Source organism: Typopeltis vanoorti, chromosome 12, assembly GCF_054136105.1.
Source record: "Typopeltis vanoorti isolate ZY-2024b chromosome 12, IOZ_Tvanoo_1.0, whole genome shotgun sequence".
Lineage (NCBI taxonomy): Eukaryota > Metazoa > Arthropoda > Arachnida > Uropygi > Thelyphonidae > Typopeltis > Typopeltis vanoorti.
Window position 1 is genome coordinate 11,909,495 of NC_143560.1, and position 22,768 is coordinate 11,932,262.

General features: G+C 34.8%; 1 protein-coding gene across 1 annotated transcript in view; it reads right to left on the minus strand.

Moving 5' to 3' along the window:
* Tsc1 (tuberous sclerosis 1 protein hamartin) overlaps positions 1-22,768 on the minus strand; it is a 315,684-nt gene that overhangs the window by 34,280 nt on the left and 258,636 nt on the right. The window contains exons 16-17 of the mRNA XM_090401542.1: positions 15,620-15,750; positions 8,808-8,904 (exon numbers count right to left, since the gene is read on the minus strand). Of these exons, the coding sequence (XP_090257668.1) occupies positions 8,808-8,904; positions 15,620-15,750 (228 nt within the window). The remainder of the gene's footprint in view (positions 1-8,807; positions 8,905-15,619; positions 15,751-22,768) is intronic.

A 22,768-nucleotide genomic window follows, 5' to 3' on the forward strand; every position in this document is an offset into this window, starting at 1 on the left:
CTAAATCAATAATAGATTACATTATTATTAACAACAAACTAAATAATAATATCAAGGATATAACGGTTTTTAGAGGGAGCAAAACTGACAGTGATCACATGTTAGTTGAAAGCAGATTTGAATGCATTTTAATTTAATTTGAATTCATTCATTTTTATGAATATAGAAAGAACCACATACTTCAAAAGGAAAAAAAGATAATGAACCAACATCTAATAAACAGTTTAAAATTCACCTCCTAGAACAGGAGGTGAATTTTAAAAGAAAATTCTTTTAAAATTCAGTTATATGAAAGCAGAATAAGAGATAAAATAAAACCAACCACAAACAATATTGAAACTGACTGGAAAAAATATAAGGAAACCATATTAAAAGCAGGAGAAGAAAGTTTAGGATACAAATCAAGGAAAAACAAAAAATAGCTCAGAACTTGGAATGATAATTTAAAGAATTAATCGAAAGGAAAATACAGGCTTTTAAAATCTATCTGCAGAGTAAAAACACTGCTGACTTTATACAATATAAGAGACTATGGGCTGAAGTCAGAAAGCTTTTCAGAAGTATACACAGAGAAGACTGGAGTAAATAGGTTAAATCATTAGAACAAGATATCACGGGACCACAAAGAATAGGTTTTAAAATTTTCAGGCAACTAAAAACAGCAGAAAATGACCAATTAAGAAATAATCTAATTTCCAAAGAGGATTGGATAGAATACTATAAAATATTGTGGAATGAAAAACAAGAAATAGAAAGCAATGACAAAAGTCACAAAATTGAAGATATCAATATACAGGAAAGTACAGAAGAAACAGTAATGAAAAAATTAGATAAAGAAATTAAAAACTCAAGAAATAGAAAAAGCCCAGGCCTGAATGGAATATGGTCGAGCTCTTTAAACATGCAGACAACAGCTTAAAAGAAAACCTACTTAAACTCTTCAGTAATATCTGGAAATATCAAAAGATTCCAAAAGAATGGGAAAAGGAATAGTAATAAATATTCACAAAAAAAGGTCCCAAGGACAAATGTGGAAATTACAGAGGCATTATTCTCTTAATAACAGCATCTAAACTATATGCAAACATCTTAAAGAACATAAATAATAAATTACACGATAACCACAGTAATTAACTTTAATGAATTTAGTTTAATCCTTTATCCAAGTGTGTGCAAACAAAGTTTGTGCCTGAAAGTATCTTCAGGACTGGGGTAAAGTGGTACAACACCGGGCAACTCCTTGCAAAGGTGGAGCAAGCGGTGTTGTACCACTTTACCCCAGTCCTGAAGATACTTTCAGGCACAAACTTTGTTTGCACACACTTGGATAAAAGATTAAACTAAATTTATTATAGTCTGACCAAGTGAAAAATAAACTTTCAACATCTTTCTCTAAATCCAGAGTAATTTAATAAAAATGTGGCACACTGTTTGGCAGCTCCTATAGGAGGAGATGACCATACTAATGCTTCTGCCTGGTATCTCCACTTGGACCTGGCTTCCACTGAAGAGACCTCGATAAAGGTCGAAACTAGTCTGGGTAGTGGCCCTTCCCTTAATGCATAACATTATACATATCTGCAAGGAGATGTGTTTTGCATTATGGAAGATACTGAGATAGGAGTGTTGGTAGCTTGCTACACCTTTGCAAGGAGTTGCCCGGTGTTGTACCACTTTACCTCAGTCCTGAAGATACTTTCAGGTTCAAACTTTGTTTGCACACACTTGGATAAAGGATTAAACTAATAGTCTGACCAAGTGAAAAATAAACTATCAATAACTTTAATGAAATAAAGGTACAAATATTTCGTACTGAAATTAACAGTACATCATCAGTGTAGATAACAAGCAGTTCAAAGGAATGGCATTATGAGAGATACCAAGACAAGTGATGAGAGCTTATACCACCTTTACCATGAGTTGCCCCAGTCCTGAAGATACTTCAGGCACAAACTTTGTTTTCTTAAACTTGGATAAAGGATTAAACTAAATATATAATTTATAGTCTAACCAAGTGAAAAAACTTCCAACATCTTTCTCTAATCCAGAGTAATTTAATAATAAGGTGTGACACCTTTTGGCAACTCATATAGGTAAATATGACTTCTCCATTACTTCCACCTTGGTATCACCACCACCACCCACTGGGTCTGGCTCCCACTGATGAGACCTCAATAAAGGTCAAAACCGGTCTGGGTAGTGGCCCTTCCCTTAATGCACAGCATTATACATGTCTGCAATTAGATGTGCTTTGCATTATGGGAGACGATACTAAGGCAAGTGATGAGAACTTATACCACCTTTACCACGAGATGCCCCAGTCCTGAAGATACTTCAGGTGCAACATTTGTTTGCTTACACTTGGATAAAGGATTAAACTAAATATATAATTTATAGTCTTTCAAAGTAAGTACTCTTTCCTTCATTTCTAAGGTTCTTCAATAGCCTTCAGAACATTTTGCCACCTTCCTGATATCTATTTTCAATACTCTTATGAAAGTCTTCCCATGACTTTTGTTTAGCTACTTTTACACATAGCTTAGCTCTCATACATTTTTTTCTCTGTATTCTTTTAGTAGATCTGCCAACTTATTTGCTAGGAACTTTTGGTATGCTTTCTTCTTTTTCAGGACTGCTTCTTTAACTTGTGTCCATCATGGTGTTCTTATTTGTCTTCTTCAGAGTTGACCACTGAAGATTTGGTTCTTGTTTTCAATTTGTTTAATTTTTCCTTCAATAATGTTTGTATAGTCGAGTCTACAATTTACCTGTAAAAGCTGCTCAACTTTAATTCTTTTCAAAACTTTCTTACATACTGTTCTTTTCAGTGTAATATCTGTCTATCCTACTTAGTACTAAGTAATGGATAGACATGGATAGAATTACTTCCAGTTTCAAATCCTCTATACACTCTTGTATCCTGAACTTATTTTAATAAATCATTTTATAAAATGTCAAGGTTATTAAAACGATTTGTAACTTTATGTTATCATGTATCGCTAAACTTCAGTGATATCTTAAAACAGTGGAGATAATGCACAACAGAGTTAACAGTTTTCAAGTTCACATATATCAAGAAATTTTCATTCTTTTTACTTTAATAGACTGAAACTGTATAGTAACATTTTTTTTTTATTACTTTAAAATTTATTTTACAGACTGTCATTCATACATGAAGAGCATCACTAATTCATAAGTATTATAATGGTATTACAACACTAAACAAAATATTAAATTATAAAAGGATGGTTACTAACTGGCTTATATTTCACTGGATTTCAAACCAGCATCTCATAGCAAAACAACATGTTACAGTTTACACATAATAATGAGTAACTGGAACAATTCCAACTAATGGACAAAAGATCTAAAGTTTTAATTTGGCATCCTTAAATATTGTGCAAAAGAAGTTATTATAGTTGTGTAGGAGTTGATCTTAAGATGACTACTCCCAAATTTTTGGCAGATTAATGCAGCCATACATATTAAGGTTAGGAGAATGCATCAACAGCTATTGCTGACTAAAAATAACCTCTCTGACCTGCAATGACATATATATATATATATAGCATGTTGGTGTTCTTCCATTTAATTCTGTGTGAAGGGGTGTCGAAAGCATGGTATACCAGTCTTGACTTGCCATAGTAATGGTAGCAAATGTATTTCTTATGTTTTCCAATGCAGACATTAACAGATCTTCTTATCAGTCCATAGTAGGCTGAGTCATAGGAAACTGCATATAGGGAACTCCAGAATGTGCTAGATGTTGGAGTTTGTCCTTATAAGAGTGGGTCAAAATTGCTAATTTCACATGTTGTTTGAATGTGGTGTGAAGGTTATATTTTAATAGCACTTTGGCCATCTTTCAGATGTACCTCAGATATATGGAATAAGGATAACAATACTGAAACAAATGGGTTATGAACAGACTATCTTCTACTCCTAAATAGGAGTAGAAGATAGCCAAAAGTGACTCCATTTCGTAATCCAATGTTGCCTTCCTCATCATTGCCTTTGGACTGTTCTTTACATTGCTCCAAAGACTTATCATTATTTTTTCTTAAAATATCTGATCAAAAACATTTTCTTTTTATAAATATGTTGCTTTAATGTATTATTCATTCATTGAACTGCTGTGCAACTTATTCTACTTACTCTGGGAATACAGCCAGACACAGTTTCATTCCAATATCATTTGACTACATCCTTCCTTTTCAGTCGATCATAACCACCTGTCTTACAGTTCCACATATGTCCTTTATTATTCAAAGTTCTCACAAGATCTGCTACGTTCCAAGTTAATAATATGTAAAAGTCTCACATAAATGTTTCACTTGTTATGTTTGCTTTTAACAGTTTTAAATATATATACTGAGTAAAAAAATTCATTAACAAGGAATATTTTTTATGATAAAGTAATCTAAAAATATATATGTAATATGTTCATATTTAGTAATGCATTATATACCTAGTATTACCAGAGCCATCATGTGGTTAAGTAGTAGCAATATAAAAGAAACTTAAATGCGATTGAGTAGTAAACTTGCTATCATATGTTGTTCTAATCTTTAGGGAATAACACAGAAATGATCTATGCATAATTTGTATGTTTGTTTCTAGTAGTTTTTGTATATCATGCTTTTACTGTACAACATGTAATGTGTTACTTGAGTTTCACTTTGAATCTCAGTAACAGACATGCACATTAGTTGTTTTCAGAACATCTATTAAAGGATAATAAGAATGCTAGCCAGAAAAGAGTAAGCAAGTAAGGAAGGAGAGCCAAAAAGGTCTAATAAACTACGGAGTTAAGTTCTATAATCGCAGAAAAGTTTTATGTGTATCTTTAATTACTCGCTGAGGATATGGAACTGTGAAGATAATAACTGAAGGACAGTATAATATATCAAGCCTTTGTGTATGAGAATATTTTGTGCTGAATAAAAAGCAAGTGATATATGTTATGAGGAGCAATATGGAATCTGCAGAAAAGTTCCTTTTATTGGAAGTGTATTTTGAACTGCTGAATTAAATGTGATCCTATTGTCTGAGTGATTATTTGTCGTGCCTACTTCAGGAAAACATGCATTAAGGAAACTTGCTTACTGAAAGGATATATACAAGTATATATACAGGATAGACAAGGAATTTGAGAGATAAAGTAGAGTAGATGAACAAAAACAATAAAATAAGTACTACAAAGGAAATTCCCATATGGCCAAGTGAAACTACAGACTTTTCAGCTGAGTGCTATGTTCAGTTTTTTGTTTAAAGTTATCTCTCAGTATTGAATTTAACTGTGAGAGTCAGAGAATGAGAAATTATTATTGATCTCATATTGAGTAATTCTTAGAATGGCCCATAATTATTAGTATGTATTAAAAAACTAGAAATTAATTTAGTAGTTTTAGTTTTATACGGAATGTCAGATCTGCTTAGAGAAATACAGTGAAGTAAAAGAATTTGTATCTGTTTGTATATATGTTACTCATTGAAGTGTCAGTACAAGTAAAAACAATAATAATAATAATTGAATGTGAAAGAATAATTCTATTTAATGTGAATGGAATATGGGTAAGACACACCCAGAAGAGAGAGATTGTTCAACTAATGAGTGCCCATTTCACTAAGAGTTATCAATGCTATCTCTAAGTGGAAGAAGAAACTCAGGTGCATGTGGAGGAGGCACTAAAGCTGTTTCATAAACTGAATAAGAATTTGGTAGGGATCATTCAGCTGAAATGGCTGCATAATTTTGAGTCTAAGCACAGGGATGATAAATAGGAGTAGAAGATTGTATGATAATCCTGGTACACAAAGGTGGTGTGGCACAAAGACTGATGTGTATAACTGTTGGCATGTTAGTATTTTTGGTGTAGTGGTGAATTTTGGTAAAGTTGGTAAAAACTTGCATGAAGAAATGGGTTGACAGTGAATCTATACTTTGCACAAGTTCAGTAAGGAAAGTGATATTTGAGTAACTTTCTTACATTTTATAATAACGTATAGTTGAGTTAGATAAGGAGGAATAAATACACCATGATACTTTTTGGACTTGGCTAAAGCTTTTGACAGGATTCAGCATGGAAGGCTGTTGATAAGTTAGAAGACATGAGACTGGATAATAAACTCTTCACATGGATAAAATATGTCTGACTGACAAATATCAATCATTACATTAATCACATTGGGAAGGATTTGACAGGAGCTTACAGCTTTTAACTAATGATACTAAGATGGGTATGGTAATTAAGAGCACAACTGACATATGGTATTTCCAGAATGATTTGAATAGACTGGAATTTTGGGTATGTGATAATGGTTATCAGTTCAATGTTAGTAATGCAGTAAAGTTATACACTTTGGTGTGATGAGATATCCAGCAGAATATTATACTGAAAGGATTATTATTATTATCATTACATAACATCTCCAGGGAGTCCAAAGACTCATTAAGGGAGGGCACCTGCTCTACAACACTCTGTCTCCACCACTCCACTAACTGCAACTACCTTCATCATCTATACCAGCACCATCTACTGTCGACCACCACCACTATTTTTACAGACAATCACAAATATCCATGCCCATGACAAGATTCGAACCCGCAGCCTTTTGGCTGGAAAGCAGATACGCTAACCACTCAGCCAACCAGGCCAGCATCTTAGAAGAAATTGATCAGGCTTGAAGGTTTCGTAGATAGAGGATTGAAGTTCAGTGGTCATATGAGAAGATTGCAAATACAACTCAGGTGATAACTGCAATACTGAAATGAATTTTCAATGCTGATACAGTGGAGATGGCATAAAGGAGATTGTTAAAGATAATATCAGGACTGTGGAATGTAACATGGAGAGCAGATTGAGAATTCATGGACTGTGGGCACCTAACAAACAGAAGAAAGAGGGGGTAATAGGATAGACAAGATACTTCTGAAAGGATAATACAGGATATCAGATGAAGGAATTTTTCATTTTATTGAGGGCAAGGAGAGGATTTGAAGGTATCCATGGCAGTTGAGAATGGATGTTAAGAAAGCGATGTGAGATAGATTTTTCTCTATTGGTTGTGCATGATTAGAATGGTTTGTTTTTGGAAGTGGTTAGTGTGAAATTCAAAAAAATGTATGACGAGTGATGTGGGTGATATGTGGCTTCCTTTGAGTCCTTGACTCTCTGATGATGATGATGATAATAATAATAATAAAGAAAATTTACTACAGATCTTCTACTACATAAATTATTTCTCAGGTCCTTATGAGTATGCTATAGTGAGAATTGGCTGCATTTATTATCATCTCCATTAATATAGTTTGTGACTTCGAAATTTTTTTTTGTGAACATAGATAGGAATTTTTTTTTATGTGGCTCCCAGCCATGAAAGATTTATTTGAAAACCTTGAGTATATTTGTACAGTGGGTGAGCTAAGGATTTTTTTTCTATTTTTATTAATTTTTTTGTATTATTTATTTATTTTTTACATAGTCCAGAGACCCTGTTCTAGAGACCAAAAATGGAACTTTTTACAAGCCACTTCCGATGAGCAGGGCAGTGCTCTCACACAGGGCAATGAAACTGATTTGAAACTAGGTCTTTCCAACCCAAGGCAAAGTTCCTCTAAACATGATATTAGCCGGCCTGGTTGGCCGAGTGGACAGCGTATCTGCATTCCAGTCACAAGACTGCGGGTTCGAATCCTGCTGTGGCCACAGATGTTTGTGATTGTCTGTGAAAATACCAGTGGTGGTGGGCGGTAGATGGCATTGGTGTAGTTGCGGTCAGTTGGCGATTGAATGGTGGAGAAAGAGCTGTAGAGTAGGTGTTCTCCCTCGATGAGTCCTTGAACTCCCTAGAGATGTCAAATAATAATAATAATATTGAGCATTTTCATTGTTTGTCATCCTTTAATCCATATCAGAGATAAATTCCTGCTCTCCTAACTAATACAGCTTATTTATTTATGCATATGGCTTTGTGAAAGTGGCAAGTGAAATGTACAATCACAATCTCCAGAAACAAATGATGAAAAACTTAACATGTAAAAGTTCATTACATAAAAGGACCGAACTGTATTCCAAGTCTTCCTTAAAAAAAAAAAAGTAGCTGTATCCAAAGTTTTATTAGACAGCAGTTGTGATGTGAGAAAATCTTGATCCATTAGAAAAAACCCATTTCACTTTGCATCATCAAATCATCTTCTAGCATGAGGAGTAGTTCTGCTGATACTTCGCCAAGGACTATGAGAATAACATCTTCATGGTGAACGGGACCTTGAATCTTCTATTTACTCCATAACCACTGCCACCATCATACCAATTACAGATCAATATCCAGACTGAAAAGACAATCCAAGGCCTCATCCATCACCTTGTGGATGTCTTGTAGGGCCACACCACCATGGAAACTGGCACCTTGAGTAGTCGTTCACAATATGAGTAATTGTCTGAGCCAATAGAGAACAATCACAATAAGGGTGGTCCGACAGCCCCAATGGTACTGAACATCATACTTAGCTGTTTGAGATAAATGAAAATATCATATGTCCAATATTGCATACTAAGCACCGCAGACACATGCATGCATGCACACACACACACACACACACACACACAGACAATTAAAAGACATCAAATTTGACATATAACTTTGAAATTTACAATGCAAAAACTTTGCTTTATGATTTGAAAACCTTGCATTATATTACAAATTGATCTAATAAATAATTAGATTGCAATTGGTGGTTATTTCAACAGAATAACAGTTTTTAAAACAATGTGTGTGTGTGTGTGTGTGTAGTTTTTACTTACATTCCTTAAAGTATCATTTTCTTGTTTCTGGTCAACAAGAAGGGCTTGCAATTTCTTGTTTGCAAAATTTTGATGGTTATTTTCTTCTCTTAGAAACCTGAAAAAATTGTAGATGTAACTGCATCTTCAAACAAATTTTCAAAGCAAGTCATACACACCACTACTGCAATTATTTTCTCTGTCTGTATAGACCAAAACTCATCACATTTTTAATATAATAAAAAATGAACAAGTTTAATTTTCTTCAACTTGATTATATTATACAAATGAAAATATTTGAAATATTCATTGTAGATCTCTTGTCTGTTTTATAGGATTACTGAAATGAAATACCTCCATAGTTGTTTAAGCAAATTTATATAATTTTATATTATTAATATCTTCTATGTATAACTGTTATTAGAATAACTAAGTGGTAAATATAGTGAAATCTATAAAAATATTACTTTCATAAACAAAATTGCATGCTACCTCTCTTGTGCAATATGATGAACAAGAGGAAGAATGATTACAGGACAACACTGTTGAAAGGTAATATTGTCAAAGTGATATTATTTAATGAGCACTGTGTTAGTAAATTTTATATAGCTAAGAATGCTGTGCAATGTCAGGAAGGAAAGTGAGTAACAGAAGCAAATAATATTAGAAGTGAATGAAATCACAAGTAATATGGGATTCCATATCAAATGCACATTTGTGTACAAATTGAAGAAAGTGGAGAATATTAATAGATTAGTGATATGGACAGGAGACAATGCATTAAAAGATACCAGCAAGCCATGTATTGGAGAGGAAAGAGGGGATGTCCCAGAATTGAAAGGTAATGCCAATTCTGTTCATGGAACACTGCTATTCAAATTATTTGCTTTGGTTATTTCAAGTAGTCTGAAGATCTTCAGTTTACTGGTGATGTCAATTCGCAGCTGAAATAGTCAAACAGATTCTTAGCTTGCACAGATGAGTGGAAATTGCCATTTCAATGTTGCAACACTGACAAATACAAATAAGGAAGTGGGTTTAGCTTTTGTACAATAGCTAAATAACACTATACCTAGCATACTTTGCAAAAGGTTAGATGCTTGAGTTAAGTTATGGCAAAGAAATACTACCGGAGAGGACTCAAAGAAGAGTAAGTAATTGGATACTAACAAGCAAAAGATGCATAACATATTTCACCCTGTCAAGCCAACCTACCTCTCCCATGATTTGGCCTCTTCCCAAAACTAGCAGCCGAACTAATAACTCAAGTATCTTACTCAACTATCCAAACTTTTTACATCATTCCTTTCAAAACAAAAGAAGGTAAATGATGCCTACTGTCAGTGAATGCCTAATGTAGGTCGTCTCTTTATGTAACGCCCTGGGCCACAGTTTCCTTGCCTAACATTGTTGCATTAACTTGCTATCTTTATCACTCTCTAAATTCCGATAACCACTGTAATTATTTATATCTGGAGTTTGAGTTTTGTAGTCTAATTATGCAAACAGTGAGGTCATCTTTCTTGGTGTGAGGTTATCCTCACTATCCTCCTAATAGGCTAGATCTTCCCTTAACTGGGCTCCAAATATACTGTGGATATTAGCTGTCCTCTTGATAATGAGGTGTTACGTAATAATAATAATAATTCCTATTCTTTTCGTGAAATATCCATCACTGAGGTAGTCTATGCCTTTTGGGATTACAATGGTGCCAAATGGGGTGATTGCCATGATTTCCACAGAATCTTTCCATGGTTTGATTACTGTTCCTGCTTTTCTGATCCAAACACCTGTTTCAGATGAACAACTGAAATAATCCTTGCTGGAATAAGGGCCTTCAAATCCCCCCCCCACACACACACACCTTCCATTCAATGTAACCCTGTGGAGGTCACGGCTGATTGATCTGACAGATACATACAAATTGTTTAATATAAATATTCTTACACATATTCAGTGTATAGCTTGGATGTCATGATTAGCTGCGTGTACGTATGTTATGAGTGATATTCCGCACTGTTTTTTTTTGCTGTCAGTTTGGTTTAACACGTGTTGTGTAAAGGTTTGTGATGTTTTATAATAAACTGTATCTGAGAGATACTGCGAACTTCAATGTCAGTATAGTATTGGTTTCGTTGTTTGTTTTTTTTATTTACCGTTGAAAATGGTTGGAAAAATATATTGATTGGATAATCGATCAGATGTTGAAGAGATTCAGCAAATGTTACTTGAGTCTGATGATGAAAATGATAGAGTCGAATGCGAAACTGATAAAGCTAATCATGACATCCAAGCTATACACTGAATATGTGTAAGAATATTTATATTAAACAATTTGTAATATAAATATAACCAAAGATATGGCTGACATCCTGCCATCATCTCCTGTAACTCTTGTCTAGATTATCAAACACAAATCACCTCCCAAAATACTAAGAATAGCTAATCCTAGAATAATTCTTAGTATAAGAGCTAATAGCTATTCAAGCTGTTATACTCATCTGACATACACCCAATAAAAGCAAGCCCATACCAACCCATTCCTATAAGGGAAATAAAAGTAGGTCATCAACCTATCCTCCCACCCGAATCCTCTTGGAAACGGAGAAAGTCATCAACAGCTAAATTATTCACTACCTGGAACCTCCAATTAATTAGTGATTACAAATATGATTCTGTCACAATTTGACTGCTTGATGCACTTCTCCTTGCTAACCTTACCTTTGGACACAAACCAAGGAAAGCTCTGGAGAAACTCATGTGGTCACTTCTGATATTTTCAGGTTATTTGATATTACTCCCTGGTCATTCACCATGTTATCGTGTGTAGCTTCTTCTCTTTGGATTTTTTGGAGCACCCCAGGGCTGTGTACTTTTCACTCATGATCCTTTCCTGTATTATTAAAGACCTCTCACCAATCTGAAATCCTAATAATAGAGTTTTTCTGATCCATCGTTATTTTATTCTTCAAGATAAGAAATGTGTTCTGAAATACCTTTAATGTACAGGTTGGTGATTTTGGGAGGAGTCATTTCTTCAAATAGAGGATATAGAAACTGTTTATAATCTTCTTTATTGTTTTGGGGTTGAACATGGACATTTCTCTGATTAAACTTCTTAAGATATATGAGAAATGTTCTGAGAAACATGAGATTTCTCTTCTTGGTCTGACCTACATCTTATGGCACAAATGCACATCCTCTGAAATACTTGGTCTTCTTCCATTCATGACATTACTTTTCACCCATACAATGCCTAACACTATATAAATTTATCCAACTTTAGAAAACATTGTTCTCGCATTCTGAATGGTACATAAAAAACTATCGAAATGCTTCCTACTATCCAGAAGAAGGCTGCTTAATAGATTAGCACCCCCTCCCCTCTCTCTCTCACAGATTCATTTGTATTCTACCTTCTGCCTTTTCTACAGGTATTTTTATAGACCCTTCTTTACTGAATTGCCACTGTTTTTCTTCTTTCTCAGCCATATTTGATCCACTGCTGAATGAAGGCTTCCCCCTTGATCTTCAATTATCTCAGTCTTCTGGTTCTGCCATCCATTTCTAACTAGTTTTTCTATTTCATTTGCCCATCTTGGTTTTAGGTGTCCTTGTCTTCTCTTTCTGGTTGATACCAGTTCTGTTACTTTTCTGATCAATCAATTGTCCATTCCTTGAGCTAGATGTTCTAAACATCTCCATTTGGATGCTTTTACAGTTTCTATTGCATCCAAGACTTTTGTCTGTGATCTGATCCATTCCTTCCTCACCCCTTTTTATCCATTGATGTTATTCCTAGGATGATTCTCTCCATTTTTCTTTCTGTTACCAGTATTTGTTTTTCCATTTGTTTAGTTAGTTCCTAGGTTTCTGAACCATAGGTGAATACTAGTAATATGCATTGGATGAATACTTTGCTTTTCAGGCAGACAGGTGAGTTATTTTTGAAGATGTATTTCAATTTCCCAAATGAATACCAGACTAATTGTATTCTTCTTTTAATTTTGCTCTGTAATCCATCTTCAATGTCAAAAAGTTGCCCCAAGCACACAGAGGAGGAGATATTTCTATTGGCTCATCATCATCATTTTATTGTTTTTGTACTCTTAGTACTCTTTTGTTCAATAGGTACTCTTAAGTACCTATTGAACATACTTTTATTTTTTCTCTATTTATTTTAAGACCTATCTTCTTGCTTTCTATGTTCAGCATATTTATCATTTCCTGTAGTTTTGGTGCTGCTGATGAAATTAATATTCTTTGACTCCTACATGAGTCTTTGACTCCAGGGGGTCTTAGGGTAATAATAATTAATACAATATCATATGCATATCTTAAACTGGTTAATTTTTTTGAATAATCTTCTGAAGTGCTGCTGTAAAAATTTTAGGGCAAAACATCAACACCATGGTATATGGATCTTCTTGTTTTCTATTTGTTATCTTATAGCTGCTGTTCCATTTTTTTTAAACAGTTCTACATATTCACTTGGTGTTGATTGATTTTCTAGAGTTTCTATTATTGCAGAAGTTTTGATTGTTATTATTTCTCCAATTTATTTCTCCTCTTCTCTAAAAAACTGTTTTCGTCCACAAAACCAATCATCTCATTCTTTCTCTTATTCTAACTTTAGAGCAGTCTTCTCTATAACATGATTTTTTTGTACACATTACAACCTTCTTTCTCCATGTCCACATATGACAGTATTGGTAAAGTTTTTCAGGATTCACATGTGGGTGGGGGTATGAGGATGTGCTGAGGAGTTGTGAAAATCATAATGAAATAACTGAGGTAGAACCATGTAACTTACACATTATTCTACACATCCCCCCATGAAGTATTATACTTATTACAACGCTGCTGCATTATTTGCAATCCTCTGAGAAAAAAGTATTTTCCTTTTTGCACAAACCATCCTCAGCTGCAGATTTTCATCTGCAGTGAATTTTGTTCCTTTCAAGTGTTTCTTTAAATTTGGGAACAGGAAATAGTCAGATGGGGCCAGGTCTGGTGAATACAGTAGGCGAGGAAGACATTGAAATCCCAAGTTGTCTATTGTCTGTTGGGTTTCATGAGCAGTGTGAGCAGGTGTATTGTCTTGCAAAACCAACACGCCTCGGCTCAGTTTCTCATGTCATTTTCCCTTCAGTACCTCCTTCAATTCCTTTAGTGCTGTTGAATAAACTGCTGCTGTAACAGTTTCACAGTTTTTTTTAATAAGATACTTGGTAAGGATTATACCATCCATATCCAAAAGATAGTGACAAATGCTGACTTTGATTCGGAACTTCTTTGGCCATGGAGAGTGGAGAACCTTTGTGTCTCCACTCCATTGACTGTTGCTTGGTCTCTGGGCCATAGTGATGAAGCCATGTTTCATCAATAGTCACAATATGAGGCAAAAAATTTGTACTTGATTCTCAAAATGACCCAAAATCTCTTGAGAGGACAGCACATGTTCTCTCTTTTGGTCGGCATTCATGGAGAGCTTCTGCATGTTCAGATGTTGGTGGATAATTGATCTCAACTCATTCCCTGGATATCTTCAGAGTCTTTGCAATGTTTTTGGCTGGTATTTGTCTATCATCAAGGATCATGGCATGCACTGCATAGATGTTTTTAGGTGTGATCGCTGTGGAAGGTCTTCCTGACCTGGGGGCATCTGTTATCTCAGAATGCCAAGTTTTAAACTTGGTTGCACATCCATCTAGCAACTATTGGATATGCTAGTGCACAGTCCCCTAAAGTCTCACACAAAGTTTGGTGAATCTCGGTTGCAGACTTTTTTTGCAGCACGAAAAACTTGATGACAGGCCGCACCTCTGTGCCTGTGTATATCCTAAAAAAAAAAGAGAACAAATTATTACAATTTGATGAAACATGGGGGGGGGGGGGAGGTAAAGGTTTTAAGGTATGTTCTTTCTTGTGGTTATATCAGCTGCCTTAATATCATTTTTGTTCTAGGTGTTTACCAGAACTTTTCAGTCCCCCCCACCATATAAGGGTCTAGTCAATTTAATGAGAGGACATTCGAGTATATATTATATATTATTCATAAAAATTTCTAATGCAAGCTCAACAACATGGAGGAATGATGACACATATCAAACCAAAATAATGGCAGTGTGCAAGGTAAGGCAACATTCCAAAAGTAAACTATTTAAAAGTAATCCTATGAAATTTAAAATGATCCTAAAGCAATGGATCTTCTTGCATTCTAAACACCTCTATTGGATAATGATATGGATGTCATAATATGCAAAAGCCTCTTTGTAAAAGCTCTGAGCTTCACAGTTAATATCTGGAACATTTCAGAGGAATAAAAGAGCTTTTTCAACTAAAGCTGAGTTAACCAGTTTTAAAGGTGGGGTTTTCCTGGGTACTTTTTTCATCCCACAAACAAACCAGCCTAATATAAAGTGGGGCATTAGGGCATTTAATTGGTCCATAGTAGGAAGTATGAATTATTCATGCCTCTTGCTAAGGACTCCTACTATGATATGATGGTCAGTGTAGCCTATGGGAAAAATTAGCAAATACATTTGCAAACCAGCAGATCGCTGTAACCATTGGCAGGAACTACATGAGAGTGTCAATGTGAATTGAGCACAGGTATGTTTATTCTTAGTTTAGTGACTGCCATTAGTTGATTCTTTGTTGGTAGTGCCCATCATAACGTAGATAAAATCAGAAATGAACTACAGCTGTCTTACCTGACATGAGAAAATTTACAAATAAACAGTATCTTTGATCATTTCAATTTTTCCAGTAACATTAAATTAGATATTAAATAAAAAGTTGCCCACACCAAAAATCAAATGTGAACTTACTTCAGTTGAACTTGAGTTTGCTGATGGCCAACTTTTATATCATCATGTAACTGATGGTTTTCTCTAGAAATTTTGGTTATTTCCATTTTTAGAGATTGTATTTCTTTTTCTTGAAGAGTCAGTTGATCTTTCTATTCAAATAAATGAATAAGCTCATAAATTTATAATTAATTTTAAATACAAACAGAAGTTAGAATTATGGCTTTATTAATTTCACATTATCACACTGTATTAACAAAATAAAGAAGAGAAAACTGGAACTGTTTTTGAACAGTGGATACTCTAACACCAATGAATATATTCAAGATTGTATGTTGCCTCAGCTTGTTATTGTAAATACATTTCTGTTATTGTAACAGAATTGTTACAATAACAGAAATGTTTCTTGATTTTCATATATTCTCCATAAAAAAAGTAATAAATGATTCAGTAAATCATACTGATTAAGAGTTATGCTTTTATAATAGTAATAAATCAGTGGCATATATGGCAGGTATTCCAGGCAGTGTGCCAAGTAAAGCAACATTATAAAAAAAAATTATTAAATTTCCAAAACTTTATTTTAAAAAAAAAAAGTTATATTTAAAAATCAGCATTCTTCATTTCTGAAATGTTTTTTCTAATTTCTAGTTGAGAAGGATAAAAATAAATGCTAATTAAAAAAAAACAAAAAAAAAACATTGTCTCAACTTTGGTAGAGTTCCAATGGAGTGAAAAGAGGGCAAAATTATTCCTTTCCATAAAGGAGGTTCTAAGAACTACAATAGCAAATTATAGACCAATCAATATCTCAGGCATGGTGATAAAAGTACTAGAAAAATTGGTAAAAAAAAGAGAATTCAAGAATGGGTAGATAAAAATATGATACTGTATGAGGGTCAACATGGCTTTGTGAACAGTAAAATACCTTAGTAATTTACTACCTTTTTATAATAGAGTAACAGCTGAGTTGGATAAAGGAAATGGCTACACGATGATTTCGCTGGATTTTGCAAAGGCATCTGACAGAATACCACATGGAACACTGTTACGTAAATTATAACAAACAGGGATGGATATGACACTGGTTAAGTGGATAAGAGGGTGGCTGTTGGATAGATATCAAAAAGTGGTATATGGAGGGGCAGAATCGAGGCAAAAACAGGTGACTAGTGGTGTGCCACAAGATTCAGTGCTGGGACCATTGTTTAATTTATATATAAATGATATAGGAAATAACCTGAATGGAATATTCAGTTGTTTGCTGATGATGTGAAATTAGAAGGTAGAGTTAATCAAGATGATCTGCAGAGCTTGCAGGAAGATTTAAATAGGCTGTCAGTATGGATTAATGGGTGTCAGTTTAATGTCGAGAAAGTTATGCATTTTGGGATAAATAGGTTACAAGCTGTGTATTGATGGCACTGTACTCCAGAAAAGAGATGAAGCTCAAGATTTAGAAGTGGTGGTAGACAGAGTTAAAGTTTAGAGGACATATTGCTAAGGTTGCTAAATTAGCCCATAAGATTACTTGGCTAGTGAAGAACACATTAACAAATAGAGATCGGGGAACTATTATTCCTCTTTATAAGGCTTATATACCCAGATCTGGATTACTGTGCTCACCCGAGGTTTCTTAGGGATGAGGAGGTGGTGGAGAGGATTCAGAGGCAAGTGACCAAGATGTAGAGTGACCTGTGGAATGTTCCCTATGAAGATAGATTGAAGGTGTGGATTGCAGAAGTTGGTTGATAGGAGAAAGAGGAGATATGATAGAAACATTTAAGTTGCTTAAAGAATTTTATAGGATAGATGCAGGGAAAATGTTTCAGCACTTGGCTAGAGGGACCAGAACAAGGAGTCATCTCTGGAAGCTGAATAAAGATGTGGTTAGTAGGGGTGTGAGGACTAGATTTTTTGCTTGGAGAGTGGTGAATAAGTGGAATGGATTGCCAGAGTCAGTGAGAGGTATGATAGATTGGGTCTCCTGCGATGAATCTTCGGACTCCATGGAGGTGCCCATATTATAATAATAATAATTATCTAACAGGAAAACACAAAGAATAAACAGCTGCACTACACTTCTCATCTGCCGGTTTAATTAAAACTGTTCATTCCGATGAAAAATTTCATTCAGTTTGCATGTGCTGGCATGTGTGTTGGTTATCCTCAGATTGCCTTTATCCAATAAAAATGCATGTCTATGCCTTTCCACAGACCACACAGGGAATCACATTACTCTCTCTTCATATATGACTAATCAGATAAGGCAATGCTCACCTTATATGATTTACAACCACACTTCAAATGTCTTGATATCTGTAACAGGTCATGCCTATTTATTTCAAATAAATAAGTGCCCAAAAATTATTTCATTTCTTCATCAATTTCATGAATTCCTCCAATTTCTCCTATCACACCTTGAATATCTTCTTTGGTACATCAATCTGAAGATTAGTTAGTTATAGCAGCACATCATAACATCCTGTCTTGTGACTTCCTTTTTATCTCTTCATAACTTTTAGTGCCAGTTAGCATCATGTTATTTATATATGAAATTCTTGGTCTGCCTCATGGTTTCCTTCCTTCTACCTTGAATATATGCCCCTGAAAATATCAAATCAGATAAATTAATATATCTGTCTCATTTCCAGTCAATGAAAAGCAGGACGGAGCATCAATTCTTTACATTTCTTCCAATCCAGCCAAATTTTCTTTTCCTCCATAGTCTTCCACATCAATCCTCTTTTATTCTATTCTCCTAGTGACTTACTGGTCTTTTATAGTGTTGCATAATTTTATTTTCTAATCTAAAAATTCTTCTTGGCATTTGGTTTTCCTCTATTCTTTAAAGATTACCAAATTATTGATGCCGTGATGCAAATTACTTCCCAGCCTTGCTTCTATTTATCTCCCCATTTCTTATGCCATCCTGTCTTGATTTAGACAGTGTTGCCCTTTAAAATTTGATTTCCATCAAATCTTCTTAGATTCTTCTCTTTACTTGGGTTTTCTACGTTTAAATTCCATATGTAAAATATGAAGTAAATAAATATGGTGTAAAATATGAATAATATAATTCATATTTTCTATGAATTATAATGCTGCTATTTAACAAAAAAAATTTTTTTTTTGGTTTGATATGTAGCTCATCTGTAATAAAGTATAACAGGAGCATAACAAATTTGAAATTAATGAATTTAATGTGCTACAGATACAGGTCCAAAAGCTATCAGCCAACCATTTGTTAATAAAGTCAGACATTACAAATATCATTGATTAATATTTGTAGTATTAGGTGCATTAGAGACAGAACAGGCTCTAATTATTAAATTGTTCAGAAAATTCAAGTCATTTTATGTAATAATTATGACCATGATTGATTTTCTTTGATATGTGGAGTGTGTTCTAATAATAAATTAGAATATTACAAAAACTTTGGCAGATAACTATGATATCAAATATTTCTTGCCTTCAAAATTACTTCAAAAAAATCAAACAAATATCAAATAGTGTTTGAGTTTACAACTCACCCAAGAACAGTGCTTGGTGAAAGTCCAAAAAGAAATGTAAAAATCAAACATATCTATCTATCTATATATATAGCCATCTGATTAGATTCCGACATACAGTGGAGACTATGGCATAACATCTTGCCAACTCCTTCTAAGCTCTACAAATTTCGGCTAAGAGAAATGGATCTGTGTCTATTCTGTGACGTTTCAGGTACCTTGGAATACACATATCTAACCTGTCCCGCAAACAAAGTGCTGATCAAATCTGTATTCCTTCTAGAAACTGCTTGGGGCTGATATTCTGAAGCCTCACTTCCAATTCTTCCCTCCAACTACAAGAAAATATACCACTTCCTCATGTCAGTATCTCCAACCTCGCCCTTCTTATATTCATCCTTAACCCTCTCATCTACAAGGCTGCATATGCCACTCAGTTTTCAGTGGGATCTGCCATATAAATCGAAGTGTGCCAAACCAGATTCTAACATACAGTGGAGACTATGGCATAACATCTTACCAACTCCTAAGCTCTACAAATTTCAGCTAAGAGGAATGGATCTGTGTCTATTCTGAGATGTTTCGGGTACCTTGGAACACACATATCTAACCTGTCCCGCAAACAAAGTGATGATCACCTATTTCCTGAATACTGCCTCTAGCACCTGTAACTATGCACACAGCCAAGAAGACTACTGGAATTTAGTATATACAGAAGAAAACAGACACAGAACATGCAATTTCTTCTTCATCTGTGCTAAGGCTGTCATCTACAGCTTCTATCTAAAACAGACAAGAAATAACCGGCACCCATCCATCATTGAAACTGCACAAACCCTCATCTATATCCTCCGTCAGAAACTAAAAAGCAGGCTTTCACTAGAACTTCAGTACTTCAAAGAAACAGGAACTGTCGTGAAATTCATAGAGGAGTGGAATCCAACTGGTACCCTCTTCTGGATTGATGATGACAATACGCTTCGTCTGAAAGATAACTCAGACTGAACCTGAACTGTAATTTTGAATTCATTTATTGCATTCTCTATTGTATACCCAAAAGGAAAATGTTTCTTTCTCTGTAATATATATATATATATACTTATAATATGTAAATAGTCCTTGTTACCTATCGTCTAATGTATATTTTAACAAGTTAAAAAAAAAAAAGTCATCTGATTAACAATTATTGCTCTCCCTCTGAGAGGCTCATATTGCTGCCCACTTTCCTAGTACTTGCTTGAATCATTTAATGAGTGTATTCCAGTTCTTCTCCATGTAAGAGAGTTTGTTTTCTAAGTAAACTCGCATGCATTTGTTTCCCTCTGCAGACTAGTGGTAAGAGCGGAGTAGGTATGACTTTTTCCATTTATTACACCACAGTCCTGTGGTTTTTGCATTTAGTTTGGCTTCTGAGGCTACTTGTTATTGTTGGTATGCTGTATGTTATAGAAATTCTCCACCTTGCGGTCTATTAGCATATGCTGTCAGAGTTATGGCTTGGTAAGAAGTTTAGGACCTTAACAACAAATTTACATTGCACAGAAAGGGCTTTATAGTGATCATGTAAAGGAAACCAAGAAGTGGACAGCCTTGTTTAATCCTCTTGTGTGTAGTATATATATGGTGAATTTGTTTTTATTTTCATGCAAAAGTGTGCTTTTGCAAATAACATCTTAATGGCTTGAATGACACCTGGGCCAAAACTGATGACTTTCAAGCAGGTGAATAGGTAGGGAAATTCAATACAGTCGAAACCTTTTTCTTGGTCTCTAGTGTTACAAGACCCATGGTTTCACTGTTATTATTGGTTATGCTTATCAGATCCTTTATGAGGTGTAGGTTTTCATGGCTCAATCATCCTGGGATAGAATAGATTTGGTGCCTATCTCTTATTTTGTTCAGCACAAGTTTGAGTTTGTTGGCAATGGTTTTGATATTATCTTACAATCAGCGATTATAATATAATATAAATATTATAATGGAAATGAGTCACCAGTTTCCTAATTTTGTAAGGTCTCCTTTCTTTGGGATAAGTTTAATAACAGATGGTGTCATACTGGGTGGAAAGCAGTTGGTGATAGCTTCGACATATATTCTGTAGTGAATCAATCCAAGTTGTTCCCAGAAGGACTGATAAAATTCAGTAATGAGCCAACTGTGCCAAGAGATTTATCTTTTGGTAAAGAAGTGCAGACAGTTGTCAAATCACGTAGCATGATGGGAAGTTCTGTCTATTTGCTGCATTGCAGGTTAGAGTGTTTCACATCTGAGAGTATTATTATTATTTTTATTAAGAGAAATCTCCAGGGAGTCAGGGATTCATCAAGGGAGGCTACATACTACACTCCCACACCATCTATCATACTTATTCTTGAATTCATTCACACTGCTTGCACTCACAACACCCAATGGCAACCCATTCCAATCACGCACCCACTCCGAGAGAAAAATCTAGCTCTCATCTCCTTAGCAGCATTCATTCTCAGCTTCCAAGGATGCCATCCTGTCCTTTCCCCACCCTCTATAAATTGAAAAATTCCATCAACTGAAATCCTGTATGACCCTTTCAGAAGTTTGTAAGTCTCAATCATATCACCCCCCTCTTTCTCCTGTTTGCTAGTGTCTGCAGTCTACAAATTCTCAATCTATCTTCATAATCAGTATTCCACAATCCTGATATAATTTCTAACAGTCTCCTTTGCACTCTCTCCACTATATCAGAATCACAACGGAAACCAGGAGACCAGATCTGCACACAATAGTCCAAGTGAGGTCTTATCAATGCCCTGTAAAGAGGCAAAATTACATCTTTATCTTTACATGCGAACGTTCATTTCAGAATTGCCATTATTCTCTGAGTTGTATTTGCAATCTTTGCTACATGAACCCTGAACTTCAACTTTCTATCTACTAACACTTCAAGATCCCTAGCCTTATCCGTTTCTTCTAGCACAATCCTACCAATACAATACGACATCAGATATCTAATCACACCAAAGTGAATGGCTTTACATTTACTGACATCCATTTTTCCAGCTCACAATTTCAGCATATTCAAATCATTTTGGAAGTACTGCATATCAGCAGCATTCCTGATTCCCCTACCTATCTTTGCATGATCATCAGCAAATAGCTGTATGTCACTTGTCAAATTCTTTCCAACATCATTGCTGTACAGATTGAATAACAGTGGACAAAGCACTAGTCCCTGTGGTACACCACTGGTTACCTTAAATCTTGCGGACTCACATAACCCATATGCTATTTATTGATATCTGTCAATCAGTTGTCCTCTTATCCATGATATTATTCTATAATCCAAACCCACATTCTCCAATTTATGCAACAGTCTACCATGCTGTATTCTGTCAAAAGCTTTAGTAAAATCCAAAAGTATCATGGTGTATCCATTCCCCTTGTCTAGTTCAATGGTAACATTGTTATAGAATGTGAGCAAGTTGCTACAACATGACCTTCCCTTAGTAAACCCATGTTGCCCATTGCAACATAGAGATTCACTGTCAACCCATTTCTGTATGCAAGCCCTAACCAATTTTTCTAAAATCTTCACTACCACTCCTGAGATATTAACTAGTCAATAGTTGGATACATCAGTCTCTGCACCACTTTCATGCAATGGAATTACCATATATTTTTT